The following is a 19,105-nucleotide window of genomic DNA, read 5'->3' as shown; positions in this document are numbered from 1 at the left end:
ACTCCAGTCCATGGCTTCAAGGCTTTTGCATAGCTTCCCTCCCTAACTAGGAATTTTGTGAAGAAGCCTCAGCCTGAGCCATCTACAGTGCTGGTCGTGAGGAGTTAAACATGCCTATGACGAGAGATTAAAGGAGCTCAATCTATTTCGTTTATCAAGAGAAGGTTAACAGGCGACTTGATTGCAGTCTACAATTACCTACACAGGGAAAAGATATCTGATACTAGAAGGTTCTTTAATCTAGTAGACAAAGGCATCACGCAATCCATTCTCAGGAAGCTGAGCTAATTGAAGTTCAAAAGGAAAATAAGATGCACATTTTTAAAAGTGAGGTTAATTGACCATTGGACCATTCTACCAAGAGATGTGGGACATTCTCCATCGCTTGGAGTCCTGAAATCAACACTGAGTGTCTTTCTAAAAGACACGCTCTAGTTCACCCCCAAATTGTTGAGTTAGGTGCAGGAATTGCTGGGTGCAATCTCTGGCCTGTGTTACGCAGGAGGTCACACTAGATGGTCATGATAGTCCCTTCTGGTCTTAAAATCTCTGGATCTACAAGAGTGCCGGGGTGGATCTGTGCTGTTCTTAGTGAGTGGTGTAGTGATTGTCACGGGCTGGAATCCATGTTGGATTAGTCTCCTGGAAGTCAACGTGTGTCAGTTTTAGCAGGCTCAGCAACTTGAACTGTAAGCTCTTCAGGGCAGAGAACACTTGGGGCTCTGTCTGTACAGCACCTAGCACAACGGCCACAAACTTGGTTGGGAGCTCTAGGCCCTGCTTTAACACCGATAATAATGTTTTTCTCTCTTTTCAGAATTGGCTCATCTCCGAACCTTTTTTTAATGTGTAAATTTTATTTCTGGATTCCAGAGGGTTCACGTTTCAAAATGACCATTTATGCAACCCCAGAGTTGCAAGTGGTGGAATTTATTGCTAAGTAACAAAGCAAGATCTGTCCCAGGAATCTTACAAGAGAAACGGGAGTTTCCTCAGTGGGAAGCGAAAAAGGGTGGAGGAAGTGGGTATGGAAGAATGAAGGTTGCAACAGTGAAAGATCGTGACGTCCTTGGCATTATTTATGCAGCTTACTGCAATATATTAAGGTTTGGGGGCAGCATCCAGAGCAAGGTCTGGGCTGGGGAAGGAGGGATATGAAGGAGGAGACTGTGTGGCGCACAGGACATGGGAGGCTATTCTGGTAGATGCATCAATATGAGAAATGGCTCCTCTGCTCCTAGAAGAAGATAGTCATAGATATGCAGGGCTGGGAAGTGATCTCGAGAGATCACCCAGTACATCCTCCCCCACACACTGAGGCAAGATTAAATATGTCTTGAGATGCCGCTGTGATGCTCCAAATGCTAGTTTCTTGGGTGAAGCATCCCTAAAAGTGTCAAAATATTGCTTATCTGCCCATGACGTCTGCACACCTCACAGCACAGATTACACCCAGCCCCAGAGAGGAGAAGGAGACCGAGGTGCCATATGGCACTCTTTAGGGAGAAAGCGAAAGAACCTGCATTGTCCTGTCCTTCCTGGGGGACTCAGCTCATCCCTGAGCTGAGATGGAGCGATGGGATTGATTATTCCCTTCCAGCCAAGAGGCTCTCCTAGCACTGGGAACAGAGGGCAGCATATCAAACAGGGAGGACAGTTTCTGCCTTTTGCTTACGAGCACAAGTAAATCCTGCCCTTAGTTACACCCCTGCAATCCATTTGACTTCAGTGGAGTTGCCGGGGTGTAATTCAGGGCAGGAGCAGGCCCTGCGACTGCCTCTGTTTCATGGTGTTTTATGATAAGTCAGAACCAACTGAAAGGAAACGAAAGTGACGTGAGAATAAGACCTTTGCACGGAGAAGCGCCGCTGTTTATACACTTCCACCCTTTCAGCTCTGCCACCAACCCAGGAGTCCTGCCCAAGAAGCAGAGCACGTAACGCTGGCCCCAGTGCTATTAAGCCATATAGTTTTCATTTAAAGCTCTGTCTAGTCTGGCATTGTCCTGCCACACAAGTTGTTATCTTATGATAAAGTCTTGGCAGGCAGCCAACTCCAGAGTAGCGTTTCAGATTCTGGGTTTATTAAACATGGCTTTAGTCACATTTGGAGAGAGAACTGAAGAGGGCTGTGGTTGGGGAGAGATGTTGGGCATGGTTAAGGTTGACTCAGGAGGCGTTCTAGGAGGATCTAAGAGACAAGTTGCTGTCTGAGAAAGCTACCCCGGGAAACGTTCAAAAGAGGGAAGGGAGAAGGCTGCACAGTTCTGGAACAAAGCAGTTAAGCACCCACATGGCCCTGAAAGTGTCTTGGAAAATCTGAGCCTGAAAGAATGATGGGGAAGATTTTTCTAAAGCACATAAGGGATTTAGGAGCACAAATTGCTTTGAAAATAATTGGGACTTGTGCTCTTAATTCTCTTTGGTGCTTTTGAAACTCCTCCTTTAATCATACTGGTTATTATTATAGCTGGTGATTTATATGCTGTGATGGCACTGCAAATGCACGCAGCATTTGATTAAACAGAAAGCCAGGCACGTTCACTAACTGGGGGAACATACAATCTAAATGTCCATCTGCCCTGCAGCTTTGGACATTCCAGGAACCTGCTCACGACGCAGGTGACACCCAAGGTGATTAAAGCGCTGGTCCATTTTACAGTGCAGATAACTGTGTCTCTGATCTGGGCTAAAGCCTCAGGCCCCCATCTTGCACTAAGTTCCCTGTGCCTGTCAGGGGGCTCCCTCGGCTATGTGGAACTCGGACTTCCCAAAGCTCTACCATGGATCAAGGACATGGCTAAGTTCCCATCTACACACCAAAATTATTTGTACTCTTTGTATTGAGGTGACACCCGCAAGGCCCAGTCAGGGTCCCTTGTGCATATACATACCAGAAAGACAGTCCTTGCCCCATTTAACTTACAATCAGACTGTAAGACGAGAGCCAACAGGTGGATACGATGAACAGACAGGGGTTTGGGGAGGGGGGCGGGAGGGGAAGGAACACCCGCTAACAGGGAAACAGTTATGATCAGTGGACCCAACAGCAGTCACAGCGTCCCCTGCCTAGCCATTGGTGCATGTCTTGTAGGCATCACAACCAAGCGGGGTTTAAGGCGGGATTTGGAGCACACCGAGATGGTCTTGCAGATTTTTACGGGGAGCTCCTCCTCCCACACGTAAAAGGTGGCATGGGAGAAAGACGAGAAATTAGACCAATGAGCGCTCCAAGCGGGCAGTGCTGGGGGAGTGGAGGCAGAGCTGGCAGCTCAGTCATGTATGTGAGATGATAGCTGAGGTGGAGATGGGCCCTAAAAATGAAGACAAGTCGTTTGTGCTGGATGTGGTGGGAAAGGCGGGCCTGTGGAGAGAGTCACTTATGGGGCTTCGACTCCCATGGTTCCTACTGACTGGGCCCTGCACTCATGCAGAGCAGAATTTGCCTCCAAGACATGATGAGATGAGACAAGCTAAGATGTCGGACAGCGGCTCAGGTGACGGGGGGTTGGATTGTTGATGAGAAGAAAAAAGGTGGTGCAGATTTCTGGAAGAAAGGAAACATCTGGTTGATTACATCAGAGATGCACGTGGCCACCAGCTTCTGAGAAGAGCAACACACTCTGGGAACCGAGGAAAATAACAGCGGCTGATTGAATGAGCAAATTGAACACAGCCTGGAATACACAGCTCCATAGTTAGGGTTTATAACTGAATTATCCAAAAGAGCCAGAGAGAAAAACTCAGGAGGCAGAAACTAGGTCATGGTTAATTTCGTTCTTGCTCAATAACCATTGTACTAGCCACCTATTGAGTTGTCCCATTGTAATAAATGAACCTCAAACATGTTGATTTTTGCCCCATGTAAAGCTAGTGGTGTCTGGTGAGTGTAAATGGAACAGGGAGCCCATCTTTGCTACTATTTATAGGAAATGCATCCAACTGGTAGCGCTGGTTCTGGGAGCTATGATTGGGTTGTGTGCTGGGCAGCATGCAGTAAAATTATGAAATGTCCTGTAATACTGAGAGTGCCCTGACCTGGCTAGTGTGTATGTTCTCAGAACAGGTGTTGACGACATAGCAGTTAAAATGCCGGTGGTTTCTGGCACCTTGGTATATCACGGGTGGATCTGGGCCATCTTTAGTGACAGTGGGTGGTTTTAGTGAGGAAAGGGTGGGGGAGACAAGGTTTATTAGTCTTACAGAGTTAAATGCTGCCTGAAAAGCGTAAGCAGCGGTCAGCTCTGTTGCCTTTAAACCTGCTCCCACCAGGAAGTGCAGAAAGCAGACGCAGTCGCTTCACTATTATTGGTCTTGCTGGAAACAGCTTGGGATGGAGCCAGGAACATGCCCCAGCTGGTCTAAGGTTAGGAAAACAGCCGAGAAAGGAGGAATTCCAAACTGGGTTTCCAATGGATGGGGTTCACGGAGAGAAGATGCTACTGGAATGCCTCCTGCTTCTCTCCATAAGAGTGGGATGTTTGACCAAGTAGGCAGGAGGGATGCTGAGGGACCACTGGCATGGCAGAGGATCATCTGGATAGGCACTGGGTGGCTTTTGGGATTCCACGGCGTGGCAATTGGGTGGGTGGGTGAGCTAGGGGTGTTCAGGGAGATTTTGGCAAACCAGTAAAGGGCCTAAACCACTGTCGCTTGTTTCTAACAGTGGTCAAGTTAGCAGGCCATACTGAACCATTTTTATTGCTAACAGAATAGCCAAGTCAGCAGGTCGTAAATTGGTCATGCAGTGGCCTCAGTGTAACCAGATAGGAAGGGAGGAGGTTTTGAGTGCCACAAACAGGGCATCTTGACCCCGTGCCCTTCCTGCTAAGAGTGTTAAAATTGCTGGTGCATGTATTTTAAAAAAACAAGAAGTCTGTTTCTATGTGCGCCCGGGAATGTTTGTCAGGGCCCAAAGGCATGGACACTCTAAAAAAAAATCTCTCTGGTTAATCGGCAATCATAAGGTGTCTGACCTTTCAACCCTGCTTGCTTAGCAAGTTTTCTTTAAGGGATATGTCATTCTATTACTGATGTAAGAAAAAGTTTAAGGAATTGGGCTTCTCAGGAGGGGCTCTTCACGGACGGTCCCTCTGGACGCATCTTCGGGTCCCCACCGGCAGACGGAACCTGGCCAGCTGAAGCCTGTCACGGTGCCACTCAAAAGCCACACTCAGCTTCGGTAATTATCATGGGTTGGGGGTGTTTCACTTCCCTGTTGCTGACGTGTGTAAGTGCTTGAGACGAAGTAAAATTTCGCTTTAAGTGAAAGCACTCTTGTGTTGTCCTGTTTGTGCCGGGCCAGCCATCTATCGGTCGGGCGGCCGTGTCTCTCCTGATTTATTTCCTGGCACCTCCTTGCACAGAGTAAAAGTTACCGAGAGCTTTGGGTTAAAAGAACCCCGGGTAACAGGGGACCCTCTGGGGTTTTCCTGGATGGGGCTTTGTTAGACATGGACTGGCAGAAACTGGCTTGTTCAGAGGATTAGAATGGGGTGGAAGAGACGGTGGCCCCTTTTTAGGGACATTAAAAGGTTTAGTCAAGACCGTGGCTTTGTCCCATCTAAAAGGCTTCTCTCAAACAAGCAAACACGGACTCCTCAAGATGTTGGAGGCAGACGGCAGCAGGGAAACCGCCAAATCAGAGACTGGGTGGTGGAGTAGAGGATGGAACTAGAGGTAGGAGGAGGAAAGTTTCTGTGGGACGGTGCCAGTGCTGGGAGGAGGGTGGGTCTCAGTCCAGTTCCTAGCGCACAGGTGTCTATATTGCTAAAATCACCATTACCGATACGTCCAGGGCATTCACAGCGGAGATCAGAGATTGAATGGGCCATGAAGACAACTGCGTTACCCTCTCACTCTTGGAACCGATTCCTGCAGATCAGGGACAGGGCTTAGCAGTTTGGCTGCGCGTGGGAAGCTTGCACTGCTACTGCCCATGGTTGCACTCCTCTGCCAATGGAAAGAGGATGTGAGTATCTGAGCCATGGTCTGGCACCTTTCACCAGCCTCAAATTCCCTCAGTGCGTCTCATCAAGGTACATTTGAGAGAAGAGGGGCTGAGGCAACAGTGGAGGCCAGCAGGAGCCGTGCAGGGCAGCAGAAGCCAAGGAGGTGGACTTGGGGCTAGCAGGCAGGGAAAGGCTGGGAGAAAATAAAATATGACCAAATCCACAAAGAGTTTGGGCGGAAAAAAAGGTCTCAGGGGCTCTCCAGCCCTAGCAGAACATCATTAAACACTGTTGCTCCTGCTGCCAGGGCTTAGACTTTAAAGACGGATGCCACAACATCTGAGAGAACCGGGGCCATATTCTGATCTCATTTACGCCAGTGTCACTCCAGAATAAACTCATGGGATCATGTACAGCTATACTTCCATTTGGGGAGATGTCTCTTCACTCCGTCCCATGATATGTGGGCCCTCTGGGCCCTCCTATCACTTGACCACACTGTCCAGACCCCAGCTGGTCCTCCCCAAACACGTAGTTGGGAGTGATTTCCCAAGATCTGATGCTAACGCAGAGGGCGCCCTCTGTATACACAGCTGCCTTTGGGGTGGTGGATGTGGATTTAGGAGGTGGAGTGCGCTCTCGCTTCTGTGTCAGAAACCTCCTTTAACAAACTGATCTCTTTAGATAGCTCCTGTTTATTCACAGTGAACGCATATCATGTTTCCAAAGGCATCGTGGCCTTTATGGGGGTTCCCAGACATACTGCAGATGCTGGCGCACAGTATAATGATGCAGCTCGTAAGGGGGGATAGGCAGCTATGCACACAGCAGACTGTGTCATGCCTCACTTCAGCACAACAGTGGGACCTCTGTCCCGGGGTGAATTTCACCCAGAGGGCAGACAAAGTCAGTAAAGCCCATTATACACGGACCTCCCTGCTGAGTTTTGGTGCCTTGACTAAAGGAGCCAGGAACTCCTTAAATCTCACAGACACCCCAAGAACGAAGGGGCTTAAAAATCATTCACTGGAAGAATTGGCCAACAAGCACCTGAAAATGAGCATTCGGATTCCTTTTTAATTAAGCTTCGACACGAGATATTTTTTAAAATCACGGCCCAGAGTGTGCGATCAATGTTTAGTGCTGCTTCAAAGGATGATAATTATACGGATTACTGTGCCCCAGCAGGAAATCTGGGCCCCACTGTGCTAGGGACGGTACAAACAGATAATATAGACAGCCCCTGCCCCAGAGAGCTCACAAGCTAGGATTGGGACAATCTGTGAAATGGGGTAGGGATTACAGGTGTGTGAGGACAAGGGGCCAGCAGAGACAGGTGCATTGCAGTCGTCAGTCGTGCCACAAGCCTCCAAACCAATAAAGCATCTGAGTTACCATTAGTCACAAACTGGGCCGGGAGATGCACAGCATGACTTGGGGAGGGAGTGTGGTCTAGTGGTTAGGGCAGGGCCTAGCTTCTGTTGCCAGCTCTGTCCCTGACTCACGGGGTAACCTTGAGCTTCGGCTGTGAGATGAAGGATAACACGCAAATGCCTCACCGAGGTGTTGTGAGGTCTGGTTAATTAGTGGCTATAAAGCACTTTGGAAGGTGCTAGTATTATTAAGTTCTAAAGGTTGTTTTACAGCTAGACAGGAGGAGCCTGAGCCAAAGACCATTGAAGTCAATGGGAGGCATTCCAGTGATTTTGGCAGACTTTGGAGCAGGCCGTGGGGTCAGAATTCCCTCAAATGGTTCCAAAGGTGCTGCTGAGCTGAACTGTGTCCTCTGTTACAGAAACAGCCCAGATTTTCAATCAAGATTTTCACCCGGGCTTGGTCAGGATTTCTGTGATCCGCTAGGATCAGGATACCGCAGCCTCGGGGTGGGTAAGTTCTCGGTTGGGTGGAAGACATGCAAAGAGACCTTGGCGTTCACCTCCCTGTTGTCAAAGCCAGCTACGCAAAAGTCCGAAAGTTCACAGAGGGAAAAACCCACCTGCGTGCAGGGGGCCAGTACAAGTCTTATATACACTGCTTACCGCTAAGGACTTCAATGGTTTTGTGATGAAGTGGGAATCTTCTTGATGTGTTGTTTGAATGCTGAGTGGGGAGTATTAACCTGGGATGGTTTTTTTTTTTTTTTTTGGTTTTCCATGTTTATTGGAAAAGTGACAGCGCAGCAATGGATTCAGATAGCTCCTCTTGGGGTTTTGAAGTTCATTCCCACAGTGGGCTGCGTGACCTGCAGGTTGGACAGACTGCCAAAGTCCAGCAGCTTCAGCATTTCCTTAGTATCTGGGTCAACTTCAATGATCTCCTGGTCAAGGGCAGAGACCTCAGGGACATAGTTATCCCTTCTCTCTCTCTCCTCTTCCTGCAGTTTGATGGAGATACCTCTGACAGGCCCCCTCTGAATACGCTTCATCAGATGGGTGATATACCCAGCTATCTTGTTGCGCAGTTTCTTCCTAGGGATGATGGCAATCTCTTCACACACTCGTTTGTTCGTGTGGAAGTCATTCCCTAGCTGGGTGTAGTACTTTTCAATGATAACCCGGGCAGCCTTTTTCACGGTCTTTGTTTGCACACGTCCCATAAGTTTTCTGGGACTGTCTGCTTTGGGGAAGGGAGGATACCTGAGCATGTAACATGAGAACCCAGGAGGGGGGTTGGAGGCCAGGTAACACCTCTGCCCGGGGAAACTGGACAAAGGACACAAAGGCTGGGGGTGGAGCCGGGGGAAGGCGAGAAAGGAGACGGCTGAAGGGAGTTTCAGTTTGGAGCTGGCTGGAAAATAAAGAGAGACGCCCCGACCAACAGGGCGGTGGCCTCCCTGGGGCCCCCAGATGGACCTAACTAAAGGGGGTCCTGTTGTCTGTCTCGGCAAGACCTGTTTTGGACTGTGTTCCTGTCGTCTAAATAAACCTTCTGTTTTACTGGCTGGCTGAGAGTCGTGGTGAATCGCAGGAGCCGGGGGTGCAGGGCCTTGACTCCCCCACACTCCGTGACAGGTTTCTACGCTGTGTGCTGGCCCCTGGCACAGTGGTGAACTTCCCGCTCAGTGAACTCCAGGGTCTTCCTCCCATGAAGTGATGCTGACAAGGTCTTGCCGCAGCAGAATGGAGAGATGTGATTTGCAAGGGGAGGACATTAAGCACGGTGTGGGCATATCTGCATATGAACAGAAGCGTCCCATAATTTAATGACTAGTATAGCTCAGGATTTGGGACAAAGTGCATCCCCCCAAAAATTGTCTGGACTTCTCTTGATTTGCTGCATTAGACTATTCAACCTTCGGCTTTTCGTGTGCTGAGGAGGCTTGACAAATACTCCGTACCTCTCTGGACAGGCAGCCCACCTGCTTTTGCACGTGCGTTGGTCGCCGGGAGCTGTCTCTCATTCTGGTGGCTGGTAAAGATCCATCCAACCCTCGTATAGTGGCCTACAGATGACACATGAATTCCTTTGGCTGGAGAAGACTCTTGCATTGTTGTGGATGGTGGACCCCTGTTTTGCTGCTGTGAGGTCACTGATAAGCAGCACACCAAGGTTCAGCTGGCCCATGAATTCAGCTCCTCCTAGGCATGCTGGGCTGGTCCCTTTGGGATCACGGTAACAAGCAATCTGAAGGTCTTCTTCAGCATCTGACCCCTTCCTTCCTACCTCCTTGCAGAAGCCTTGCAGATGCATGTGCCTCGGAGGATAAGGCGAAGTCAGAATGTTGCAGCTTCCCGTGGTATTTGTGTGTTTGTTTGCTGAAGGAACTGATTTGGGGGCAGAGTTTCTTATAACAGCCACCGATGTGTGAGCAGCTCACCTGGCCCGTGGCAGCATTCCCACCTCTGCAAGCGCTGTGGATTCACACTAACAATCCTCTCCGATTCCTGCAAGTCTCCACAATTCCCTTCTCCTTGCAGATGTTTTTTAAGGAGGCAAGAACAAAAGTGCCCCCAAGGGAAACCCTTTGCTGATTTCTCACCAGGCTCCTTTACTTCTCACTCTGGGGAAACGGTTTCTCCCGTTTGGCCTCTGGGGCCTAATTTCTCAGGGCTGAACTAATTAAAGACTCACAGCACTGTAAGACAGGCCAGTATTTGCCCCCATGGCAGAGGTGGGGCAGCTGAGGTGCAGAGAGGGTCCGTGCCCAAGGGCAGTGAGTGTCAGATCTGAGATGAGACTCGCCCCCGGCCCAAGTACTCGGCTCCTACTCCTGTGCTCAGCCTGCTAAACCTCTCCCAATCCACACCAGCTGTGCTGGGTTCGACCCCCAGCATGGTCCTGTAGGAATGACCCCTGCCCAAGTAGGACAAACTGAGATACCCCGTCCGCACTTTGGCAGAGCATCAGCAAAGCGGTTTCACATAACAACGGCCATGGGCCTGCTTCAGATAGGATTGCCCAAACTGTGCCGAAAATGCTTATTTCAGCACCTTCCACCAGCCCGTGTAAGCTGCCAGCAGCTGGGCTTTGCCCCTGGCTGGGACGGCGAGACACCACCTGACCAGAATGAGCCAGCTGCTTTCACAGAGAAGGAGGATGGTCTGGTGCCTAAGGGCCTCATCTGGCTTCAAGTCTCAGCTATGCCACTGACTCCCTGTGTGAACTTGGGCAAGTCACTTGATCACTCTAGGCCTCGTTTCACCATCTGTAAAACGGAGCTAACAACGCACTTCCTGTGTCTGTCTCGATTGTGAGCTCTTGCAGGCCGGGACTGTGTGTCACTATAGTTACAGCACCCAGCACGATGGCGGCCTTCATCTTGACAGGGGCCTCTAAATACTCCTTTCACACAGGTGCTACCAGGGGTTCTTCCCCTCTGATCCTGGCTGAATTCCCACTGTGGGACATTATAGTTCCTGCTTAGCTTGCTATAGATGTGATTCTCCTCTCAAATACTTCGGCAGCCCTTGGAGATTGGAGCTAAATGATCCCTGTGGGTAGCTGAGTGACACTCGTCTCCAGCGGGGGGGTAAGATTTTGGAAGAGAGACTGTTTCAGATCCTAACGTAGGACACCAGCTATGCCGCACTAGAGACGGGACACTGCAGACCTTACCATGGCTAGCTCTGGTGTGACACAAGCGCAAATAGACCAGGTTGATTTATGGTTGGCACACACAACTTGTTCTGAGCTACAGCAGTGTGTTTACTCTGGCAGGTAGGGGTGAGACAACTTCTGAGTTCCTGAATATTACAAGCTCTGGCACCAACTTCCTCTGTGATCTGAGGCAAGGCACTTAAACCTCTCTGTTCCTCAGTTTACCTCTCTGCACAATGGAAATTATAATAATGCTGCTGCTGCTACTACTTACAGGGCTGCTGGGAGTGCCTGTAATGGGCTTTGAGAGCCTCAGATGAAAGGCGCTACCAACACGCAAGGTGTTATTACAGTGACGCAGGTCACGGAATGACACCAAACGCCTCCGTTGACTGTTTAGGAATCGGCCACCCACAGGTGATGGTGGGGTCCATGTATCGATGTACATCTTGGGGATTGGCTTGTGAGCGCCTGCAGGACGCGTCTGGTGGGAATGGGGATCCCCAGTTGCCCTCTGTCTTCCAGAGCGCCCTGCTGTTAAGAGAGAGCGATGCAGGCTGCTGTGAGAAGAGGCAGCGGTGTCAGGCTGTCTGTCGATCAGCGCTCACGCAAACAACGAACGAGGGATTCCTGGGGCTCTCGCGATGGCCCTGTCTTGGCCAGGGAATCACCCCCAACCTCCAGGGCTCATCCACTCGACAGGAGAGAAATTATGCCGTGCTGCCGAGATACACGGGATTAGCTGGGGGCTCCTGGCCTTACCCCTCACCTGCCCTGCCCCTGCCCTCCTAGCATGCTGCAGCGGAGGGGGCCCTTGGCAGCACAGCGGTGCACCCCCCACGCCCAGGTGTCCTGAATCCCCATTCCTCTGGTGCAGTGAAGCCGCTGCAATTCTGCGGTGCGCGGGGCCTGCTGCAGAGGGCAGTGGATGGGCAGTGGGCAGCCTCCATGCACCCTTCCCGTAACAAACACACCAGGCAGGCACCTGCTGGGTGCCATCACTGACCATCCGTTTCATGTTCCTTCCCTCTGCACTGGGCTGCACCCTCGCCTTGTTCCCAGGGCCATGGGGGCGGGGGGAACCACTGGCAGTGTCAGCTCTGCACAGACAAACAGCGGGGAGACAGACTGATCGCACCGCTCCTCGGCATGGCATGTCGGAGCAGCTTCAGCTGCCGCTCGCGTTCCCGGCTGAGGCTCCGAGCCTGCCCTCCCTCCTCCCAAGGGAAGCAGACAGTAGGTACTGCCTGTTCCAAGAACATGGGCGAAGGAGCCACCTGCGCGGTAGGCCAGGCTGCCTGAACGCGGCTCGTGCGGCTGCCAAGGGGCAGGGAGCCGGTGGCTCCCAGGCCACATTCGATCCCCTGGCGGCCAGGCCCATAGACTGACGCAAACAAGCAGGTGAAGTGGCCCCTGTCCTGATGCACATGTACCAGCTCCGGCCATAGAGTTAGTCACACCCAGTGCTCCGTGGTGTCCTCCTGGGCGTCCCGTATCCCCTGCAACAGGCAGTTCATTTCCTGCCACAGCAAACCCCGGGGCAGAGAGCGCTGGGGGAGCCGCTCTCCAGAGGCGCCTCAGAAAGCCCCTCCCTGACTATTCCCTCGGGGCAGCGACACAGCCTGACCCGCCCCCAGGGAAGTGAATGAAGGCGCCTGACTGGGGACAAGAACCAGCCACTTTAACTAGCCCCAGGAAGTCCTGCGCCCGCTGACGCCAACCCGGCCCCGCTCCTGCAAGTGCGGCCGAGCTCGGCGGTGCCGACTCCAGAGGGGCTATTGGGGCGAATAAAGCCCTGTGCACACCTACGCGGCTGCATGCTCGGTACGTCGTTCGGGGCTCTGTGTTGCTTTCAGGGGGAGCAGGGCTAGGCCGGAGGCCTACGAGCACAACTTTGGGGGAGGCTGGTGCCTTCCCTGAGCTCTGCATTCCCTGCTTTTTGCCCAGGGTCCCACATGGGCTTCAGCCACGCTTGGGTCCGTGCTCTCTACGCAGCATGAAGACGAGGGGAAAGTCACGCTGGCAGATCGCGGCCGAAGAGCCACGGTCATTCCCTATGTACAGCTATAGGAGCCCGGCTACCGACCGACGCCGCTAACCTGGCAGCATCCTGGTGCCTCCTGCAACAGACGACAGAGAGGCCCGCTAGAGCAGTGTTCCTCAAATGCGGCCACCGTGGCCACATGTGGCCACCAGTGGCTTTTCTTGCAGCCACATCCTCCTGGGCTGTGATTGGGAGGAGGGGGCAAAGCAGCAGCCCATCCCTGCCCCCCCCCACCCATTGCTCCTGCCTGCACCACCTTGGTGTTGTCTGTTGGGGCTGCAAGCAGGGGTTGGGCCCTGCCCCCCTCTGGAGACAGCTGGGGCACAACGCTGGAGGAGGGGGCAGCCGGTGAGTTCCCCACTGTCCCAGGGGTGGTGGGGCGGCAGGCTCTGGCCACCTGGCTTCAGGCTCCATCCTCGTCCCCCGGCCACGGAGCTTTGGGCTTTGGCCACGGGGCTTCAGACTCTGGCCCCCCACTGTCTCCTCTGCTCCACCCCCCAACTCGATAGCCTCTGGACCCTTCTGCCTACCTGGCCCCCCATCCAGGGCTTAATTTGTCCCCAGGCTCACGGGGGCTGAGTAAGTCTGCTGTGAAAAGTGATACTTGTACGTTTGTTAATATGACTTTTCCTAACAGACTCACTAGCTAGCAAGGAATAAATTACAGTGATTTGGACATGTGCATGCACATATTTATTTGTGTTTCCTCAAGTGAACTAAGTGTTTTAGGAAAAAGTGTGAGAATGGCCACCAGCAAGAGTTGGTGGCCACACTCTGAGGCCACCAAAAAATTTGTCCGGTGAACCCCTGAACTAGAGGGCTCCTAACTCTGTGGGATAGGCCCCAATTCCTATCCTCTAAACCACAAAACCTGGATTTGATGCCAGTTTGGGATTTGGCTCCCTCCTCCACCCCCCCGAATTATGGGGTGAGCAGCTCTGGAGGATTTGGGGCCAGGTCCACCCCTGGTCCCACCCGTAGGGTCCTTTCCACGCACATGTTGCCTGCAGCGGCTCTCGCGTTGGCAGTCGCTACCTGCACCTGCCAGCGACGTCGGCACCAATTCCAAACGGCGTTTCTGGAGCCGTTAATAATTCGTTTGTTTTTCAAGCACTGACCCAAGCTGAATAAATGAGCCCATTAGCTAACGCAGGCAGCAGGCGAGTGGGGTCTGCCAGGTAAATATTTGCCAGGCGTACTTCATTAGCTACCGGATACAATCTCTGCGCATTTGTCACAGTGACACTCACCAATTAGGCAGCAAACCTGGAGCTCGTTTGTGCTGGGAGCACTTGGCCTTGGCACCACCTACCAGCCTGAGTTCCCCTCTGGAGCTGGCACTGGGCCAGCAGGAGATACGGGTCCTCAGCATCCCACAGGACGGTGCTCACGTCAGGGCTGGGCTAGCAGGGCCCCTCGGGCTGATCTCCGCAAACCCTGCCGCTCAAAGCCCCTTCCTCTCCCACCGCTCTGGCTGGGCCCCTTCCCTGGCTCCCTCGCCCCCGCCACAGCTTCTCGTTCGCCCCTCTAAACCCTGACGCTGCCTCTCGCTCAGCTGACCCTGCCACCTCCTGCCCTGGCCACTCTGTTCACCGCTTTGTCTCCCTTCTGCTACCCTCGTCTTCACACCTTCTTCCAGCTCCCTGCCCCCACCCCCACACCCCCCCTCATTGACTGGAAAAGTCTCCCTGGCCTTGGCCTGAATCCTGCTCCCCTCGTGCAGGTGAAATTCTGTGTTAAACAAACCCCAGAGAGCCGTGGTGGGTTTGGCGGGGCTGCATCCAGGGTGAATTGTATGGCCTGTAAATCACAGGTGGCAGCCCCCCCCCAACCCAACAATCACTGCAGAGAGTGAGACCCAGGTCATCCCTGCATGAGCGCTACACTGGCAAGGTGGGGGCAACGTGCACCTCCCCCATGCGGGGGCCGGTTCAGCCAAGGGCCACCACAGGGACACAGAACCGCTGGGGCATTGACACCCTCAGCTGCTCTCCCTTCTGCCCCAATACCGCCGGTGCCTGCTCCTACAACGGCTCCTAGGGGCTGGGGGTGCAGCGCTGGGCTCTGAGACCCCCCGAGATGGGCTCTTGTGCCAGGAGTATTCCATGGCAGGGTGCGGCTTACAGCCCCTCCGCGCTGGCTGTGGCCGCATGAAAGGGCTGCAGCTCACCAGTGACTCTCCCTGGGCGTTGATGCAGTGTGGGCTGGTGGACAAGCGGGGCCGTTAACCCAGGCCGAACCCTCCCGCCAGTGCTTTAAAGGGAGCTGAGTGAACCCTGGGCCCAATCCTGCCTTGCACCTTGCGCTGTCGTTTGTATGGGTGCGCCAGGGAGGTCCAAAGCGCCGCCATGCTGGCGGGGCAGCATGTCACGCTCGCTCTGCGCTGGCGTGAAATGCTGCACGAGGCGCCGGAGGGGCAGGGCCGTCTGGCGGTCACGTGCCCGTGGCTGTTTTTGCACGACAGAAAGGCACCTCTGCAGTCCCGGGCGCTCTGGGCAAGCTTCCCCCAGCCTCACCGAGACGCGCTGGGAGGCGGCGGCGACTGGAGTGAAAGGTCACCGAGTGATCCGCTTCAGCGATTCATCAGACCTGCCCTGCTTGCCCAGCCCAGAGTTTGTGCTGTTTGCGTCTGTCGGGCGCTGAGCCCAAGTGCTCGGAGGCTGGGCAGTTGTTGCTCCTTTCTTCAGCCCTGGGTCCTGGGTTGACACTGGCTGTGGAACGCCTGTTGGCTGGTAGGCAGCAGGATCACACTCCTGCAGCTCTGTGTTTTCTTTGCTGGTGTCCTGACTCACCGCTTCCTCGCGCTTTACCCAGGCTAACCTCGCGCTGCGGCCACGGGTCGGTCTGCATGGGCCCGCGCTGCTCTCTGCAAGAAACTTGGGGGTTGGAAGTTCGTACATCGCCACGGCGAGCGCCTGGTGGCACCGACCGCCCCGTGACCTGCCTTGCGCTGTTAACCAGGGAAAGGTTCCGGCCCCACAAGCTCTCACAGGTGCACTGAAACCTCAGCGCAGTGACTATTGTGCATGTCCCAGAGCCTGCAGCTCCCTGAGCAGACCTGCTCCTCGGCTCACCAGTCCACACTCAGCTCTCCCAGGCTCTGCGCTTTGCCCGGCGCTCAGAAGGGGCCTGCAGAGCTTTGCGGCTACACAGCGATTCCCCCGGGCTCAGAACCGGCTCAGCCTGGGCTGACAGAGCCGGACGCGTCCTGCACCTGCCATTGCTTTGGTGCCCTGTGGACCGGGCTCAGTCCGGTGGGACCTGTGACCGATACCGCAGCCCCGCGCAGGGTCTTTGGGGGCTGTTGTATTAAATCTCTGGCTGGTCTATGTAGGGTTGGGGTCTGCTCTGTGCGGGAGGGTGACCACTGCTCCTCTGGGGACTAAACACTTGGGTGGGGGGTGATTAAGGTGAGTCACTGAGCTAACCATTCTTGAGAGGTGCCATGCCCTGGAGTGGTTCCCATATAGGGTGACCAGACAGCAAATGTGAAAAATCGGGATGGGGGTGGGGGGTAATAGGACCCTATATAAGAAAAAGACCCAAAAATCGGGACTGTCCCTATGAAATCGGGACATCTGGTCACCCTACTCCCATAGGCTGGGGCAAGCTGGGTTTTCTACAGACAAGGAGCCAAAGGCTTTTGGTATCGGGATGAACTTGAAGTGACCCAGGGCCTTCAGTCTGATCCAGCAAATGGCCAGGCCCTTCTGTCCTAGGGGCCCCGCCCTGGCAGAAGGATTGGAAGGACTTTGATCAGCTGGTGCCCCACTAGATGGATGGGTGACTCCTGGTACGGGTCGTGTGCATTGTTTGTAATGTTTTCGCTTGCTTAGAGAGAGCTGCGGGTACCTTGGAACTGCTGGCCGTACGCTGCTCCAAACCCTCGGACGGAAAGCAAGGCCCAGGCGCTGGCCTTGAGGCTGGGCTACCACAGCAGAGGCCCAGTGGTGCCAGCTGGTAAACTGGGGTACCCGGCTCCTTTGGGGGCAGAGGATCTGGGATTCCTGGGTGTAGCCAGCGTCAGGAGGTGGGTATCACCGGCGAACGCTTCGAAGGGGACTCGGGGGCTGAGGCTCCTATTGTTCACTGCGAGGCGAAGACAGGCTGGCAGAGCCCAGAGGGGAGCGCTCGAGCGGCCGACAGGCTGGTGGCACTGACACCCAGAGGCGGGGGGCTAACAAGGGGCCTCACAGTCGTGGGTACCCCGAGAGCAATCAGAGCTGTGCAGCCTCAAACGCGACCTTCCAAGGGGGGTGGCGCGCAGGACAGGGTCCCTGCCCAGAGGCAGGTGCTGGCTGGAGACCTGCCTGGGAACTCCTGGAGTGGCCACGGAGCAGGTAATACAGGTGCAGTTACGCTGAAACGGTGACAGGTTCTTCCACTAAGATCCCGCTGCCAGCCCGGCCTGTGACACCCTCTGCTCGACCCGTGTCAGGAAAACAGTCCCGCGCCCGGCTTCCCCTCTGCACTAGGGGCTCCCTCGGAACTGCAGCTGCTTTCGGGGGCTGGGTTGTGAGCAACGAAGCAACCACCCGCTGCTTGGCTCGGCTTCAGGTGTGACAGCATCACCCACCCAGGCCCCCTCGGCTGTGCCCGATCACACAGGATACGAACCCCCTCAGCTAGTGGGGTTTGGCTCCAGTTGTAGCCTCCACCTAGGGTGACCAGATGCTCCGATTTTATAGGGACAGTCCCGATTTTTGGGTCTTTTCCTTATATAGGCTCCTATTCCTCCCCCACCCGTCCCAATTTTTCACATTCGCTGTCTGGTCACCCTACCCCCACCTGCTTTTAGCTCTTGCTAGTACAGGCCCCAGCGTGGCCGCCAAGACAGCAGCTGGGAGTGACGCTCGGCCTAGGGCAGCCCGGTGCCAAGTTTTGACGGTTGTTAGCACACTGCCATCCTTACGCAAAGCCCACGACCGCAGCTGGCAGAGCCTGGCCCCTTGGCCCGAGCACCAGGAACCTGGGTGGGATCCAGAAGCTTTCTGTGAGGAGGGACGAACCCTGTCCTCTTCGGCAAGGTTATTGCCCCCGAGCTGAGCTCCCTCGCCCCGTGAGAGACTGGCGTGACGGCAGCTCTGCCCTCGCCCATGGCTGCAGTGACCCAAGTGCCCGGGGGGGTGGGGGGGGGCGGCCGAGGAACAGCCCCAGCCTGGGAGCTAGTGGCTGTTGGACATGGGGAAGACCCCTGCACTGAAGAAGGGAAGCAGCTGGGGATTCCCTGTTCCAGTCGTGTCTCCCTGTTGGGGGTGGGCTCTGTCCCTATGCCCCCTCCGCCCCATTAGTGAAGCAGGGCTCAGAGGTGCTCCCTGCAGCCCCCTCCCGCCTGCATCGCAGTGGGGAGAGCTTTTCTTGCTGCTGTTCCCAGCCTCCACCCTTCACCAGCCAGGCCGGCGTGACGGAGAGCCACCAACCCCTCTGCTTCCTGCCTGCGGAGACCTTTAAATGTGTGTGATTGCAGCAGCCAGGGGTCCCCGCCGAGATCAGCTGTGCTGGGCGCTGCACCGACCCACAGCACGAGCCAGGCCCCGCCTCAATCGAAACAGACAAGACAGGTAAAGGGGGAGGAGTTATTTATCACCCCCATTTTACAGATGGGCAAATGGAGGCCCAGAAAGGGGAAGTGACTCGCCCGGCTCGCCCAGCAGATTGAAAGGGTAACAAGTTTGTTGATAGGCAGGGGCAGCTGCCGTTCTGGGAGGCAGAAAGGATGTTGCAGGTTACGGAGACACCCCCACCCCCCCAGGCTTTCCCATGGAGACTTTAAGGGAATCAAGGAGGACAAAAGTAATTGAATAAATGAGATTCAGGCTGAAAGCGCATGTGGGCATGTGCGTGTGAAAGATGGCAATGGCTGAGGCACTGAGCCGGGACTCAGGAGATCTCAGTTCAGTGGCCAGTCCTGCCACAGACTCACTGTGCAACCTTGGCCAAGTCACTTAATCTCACCGTGACTCAGTTTCCCATCTATAAAATGGGGATAACTAGCAGTTCCCTACCTCCCCGAGGTCCTGGGGTGCTCAGATATACTGGAGATGAGGGCCCCAGCTGGCCAGGAAAGACCTTTA

At 54.3% G+C, this 19,105-nt stretch overlaps 1 protein-coding gene across 1 annotated transcript; it reads right to left on the bottom strand.

The window, feature by feature from the left end:
- Positions 1–8,078: 8,078 nt before the first annotated feature.
- LOC123355471 (40S ribosomal protein S17-like) lies at positions 8,079–8,546 on the bottom strand. The gene has a single exon (XM_044997979.1). The coding sequence runs from the start codon at positions 8,544–8,546 to the stop codon at positions 8,139–8,141; it is 408 nt and encodes a 135-aa protein (XP_044853914.1). The 3' UTR covers positions 8,079–8,138.
- Between the last annotated feature and the right edge of the window lie 10,559 nt (positions 8,547–19,105).

The sequence above is a fragment of the Mauremys mutica genome, chromosome 23 (genome assembly GCF_020497125.1).
Source record: "Mauremys mutica isolate MM-2020 ecotype Southern chromosome 23, ASM2049712v1, whole genome shotgun sequence".
NCBI lineage: Eukaryota > Metazoa > Chordata > Testudines > Geoemydidae > Mauremys > Mauremys mutica.
This window is presented reverse-complemented; position numbering and strand designations above follow the sequence as displayed.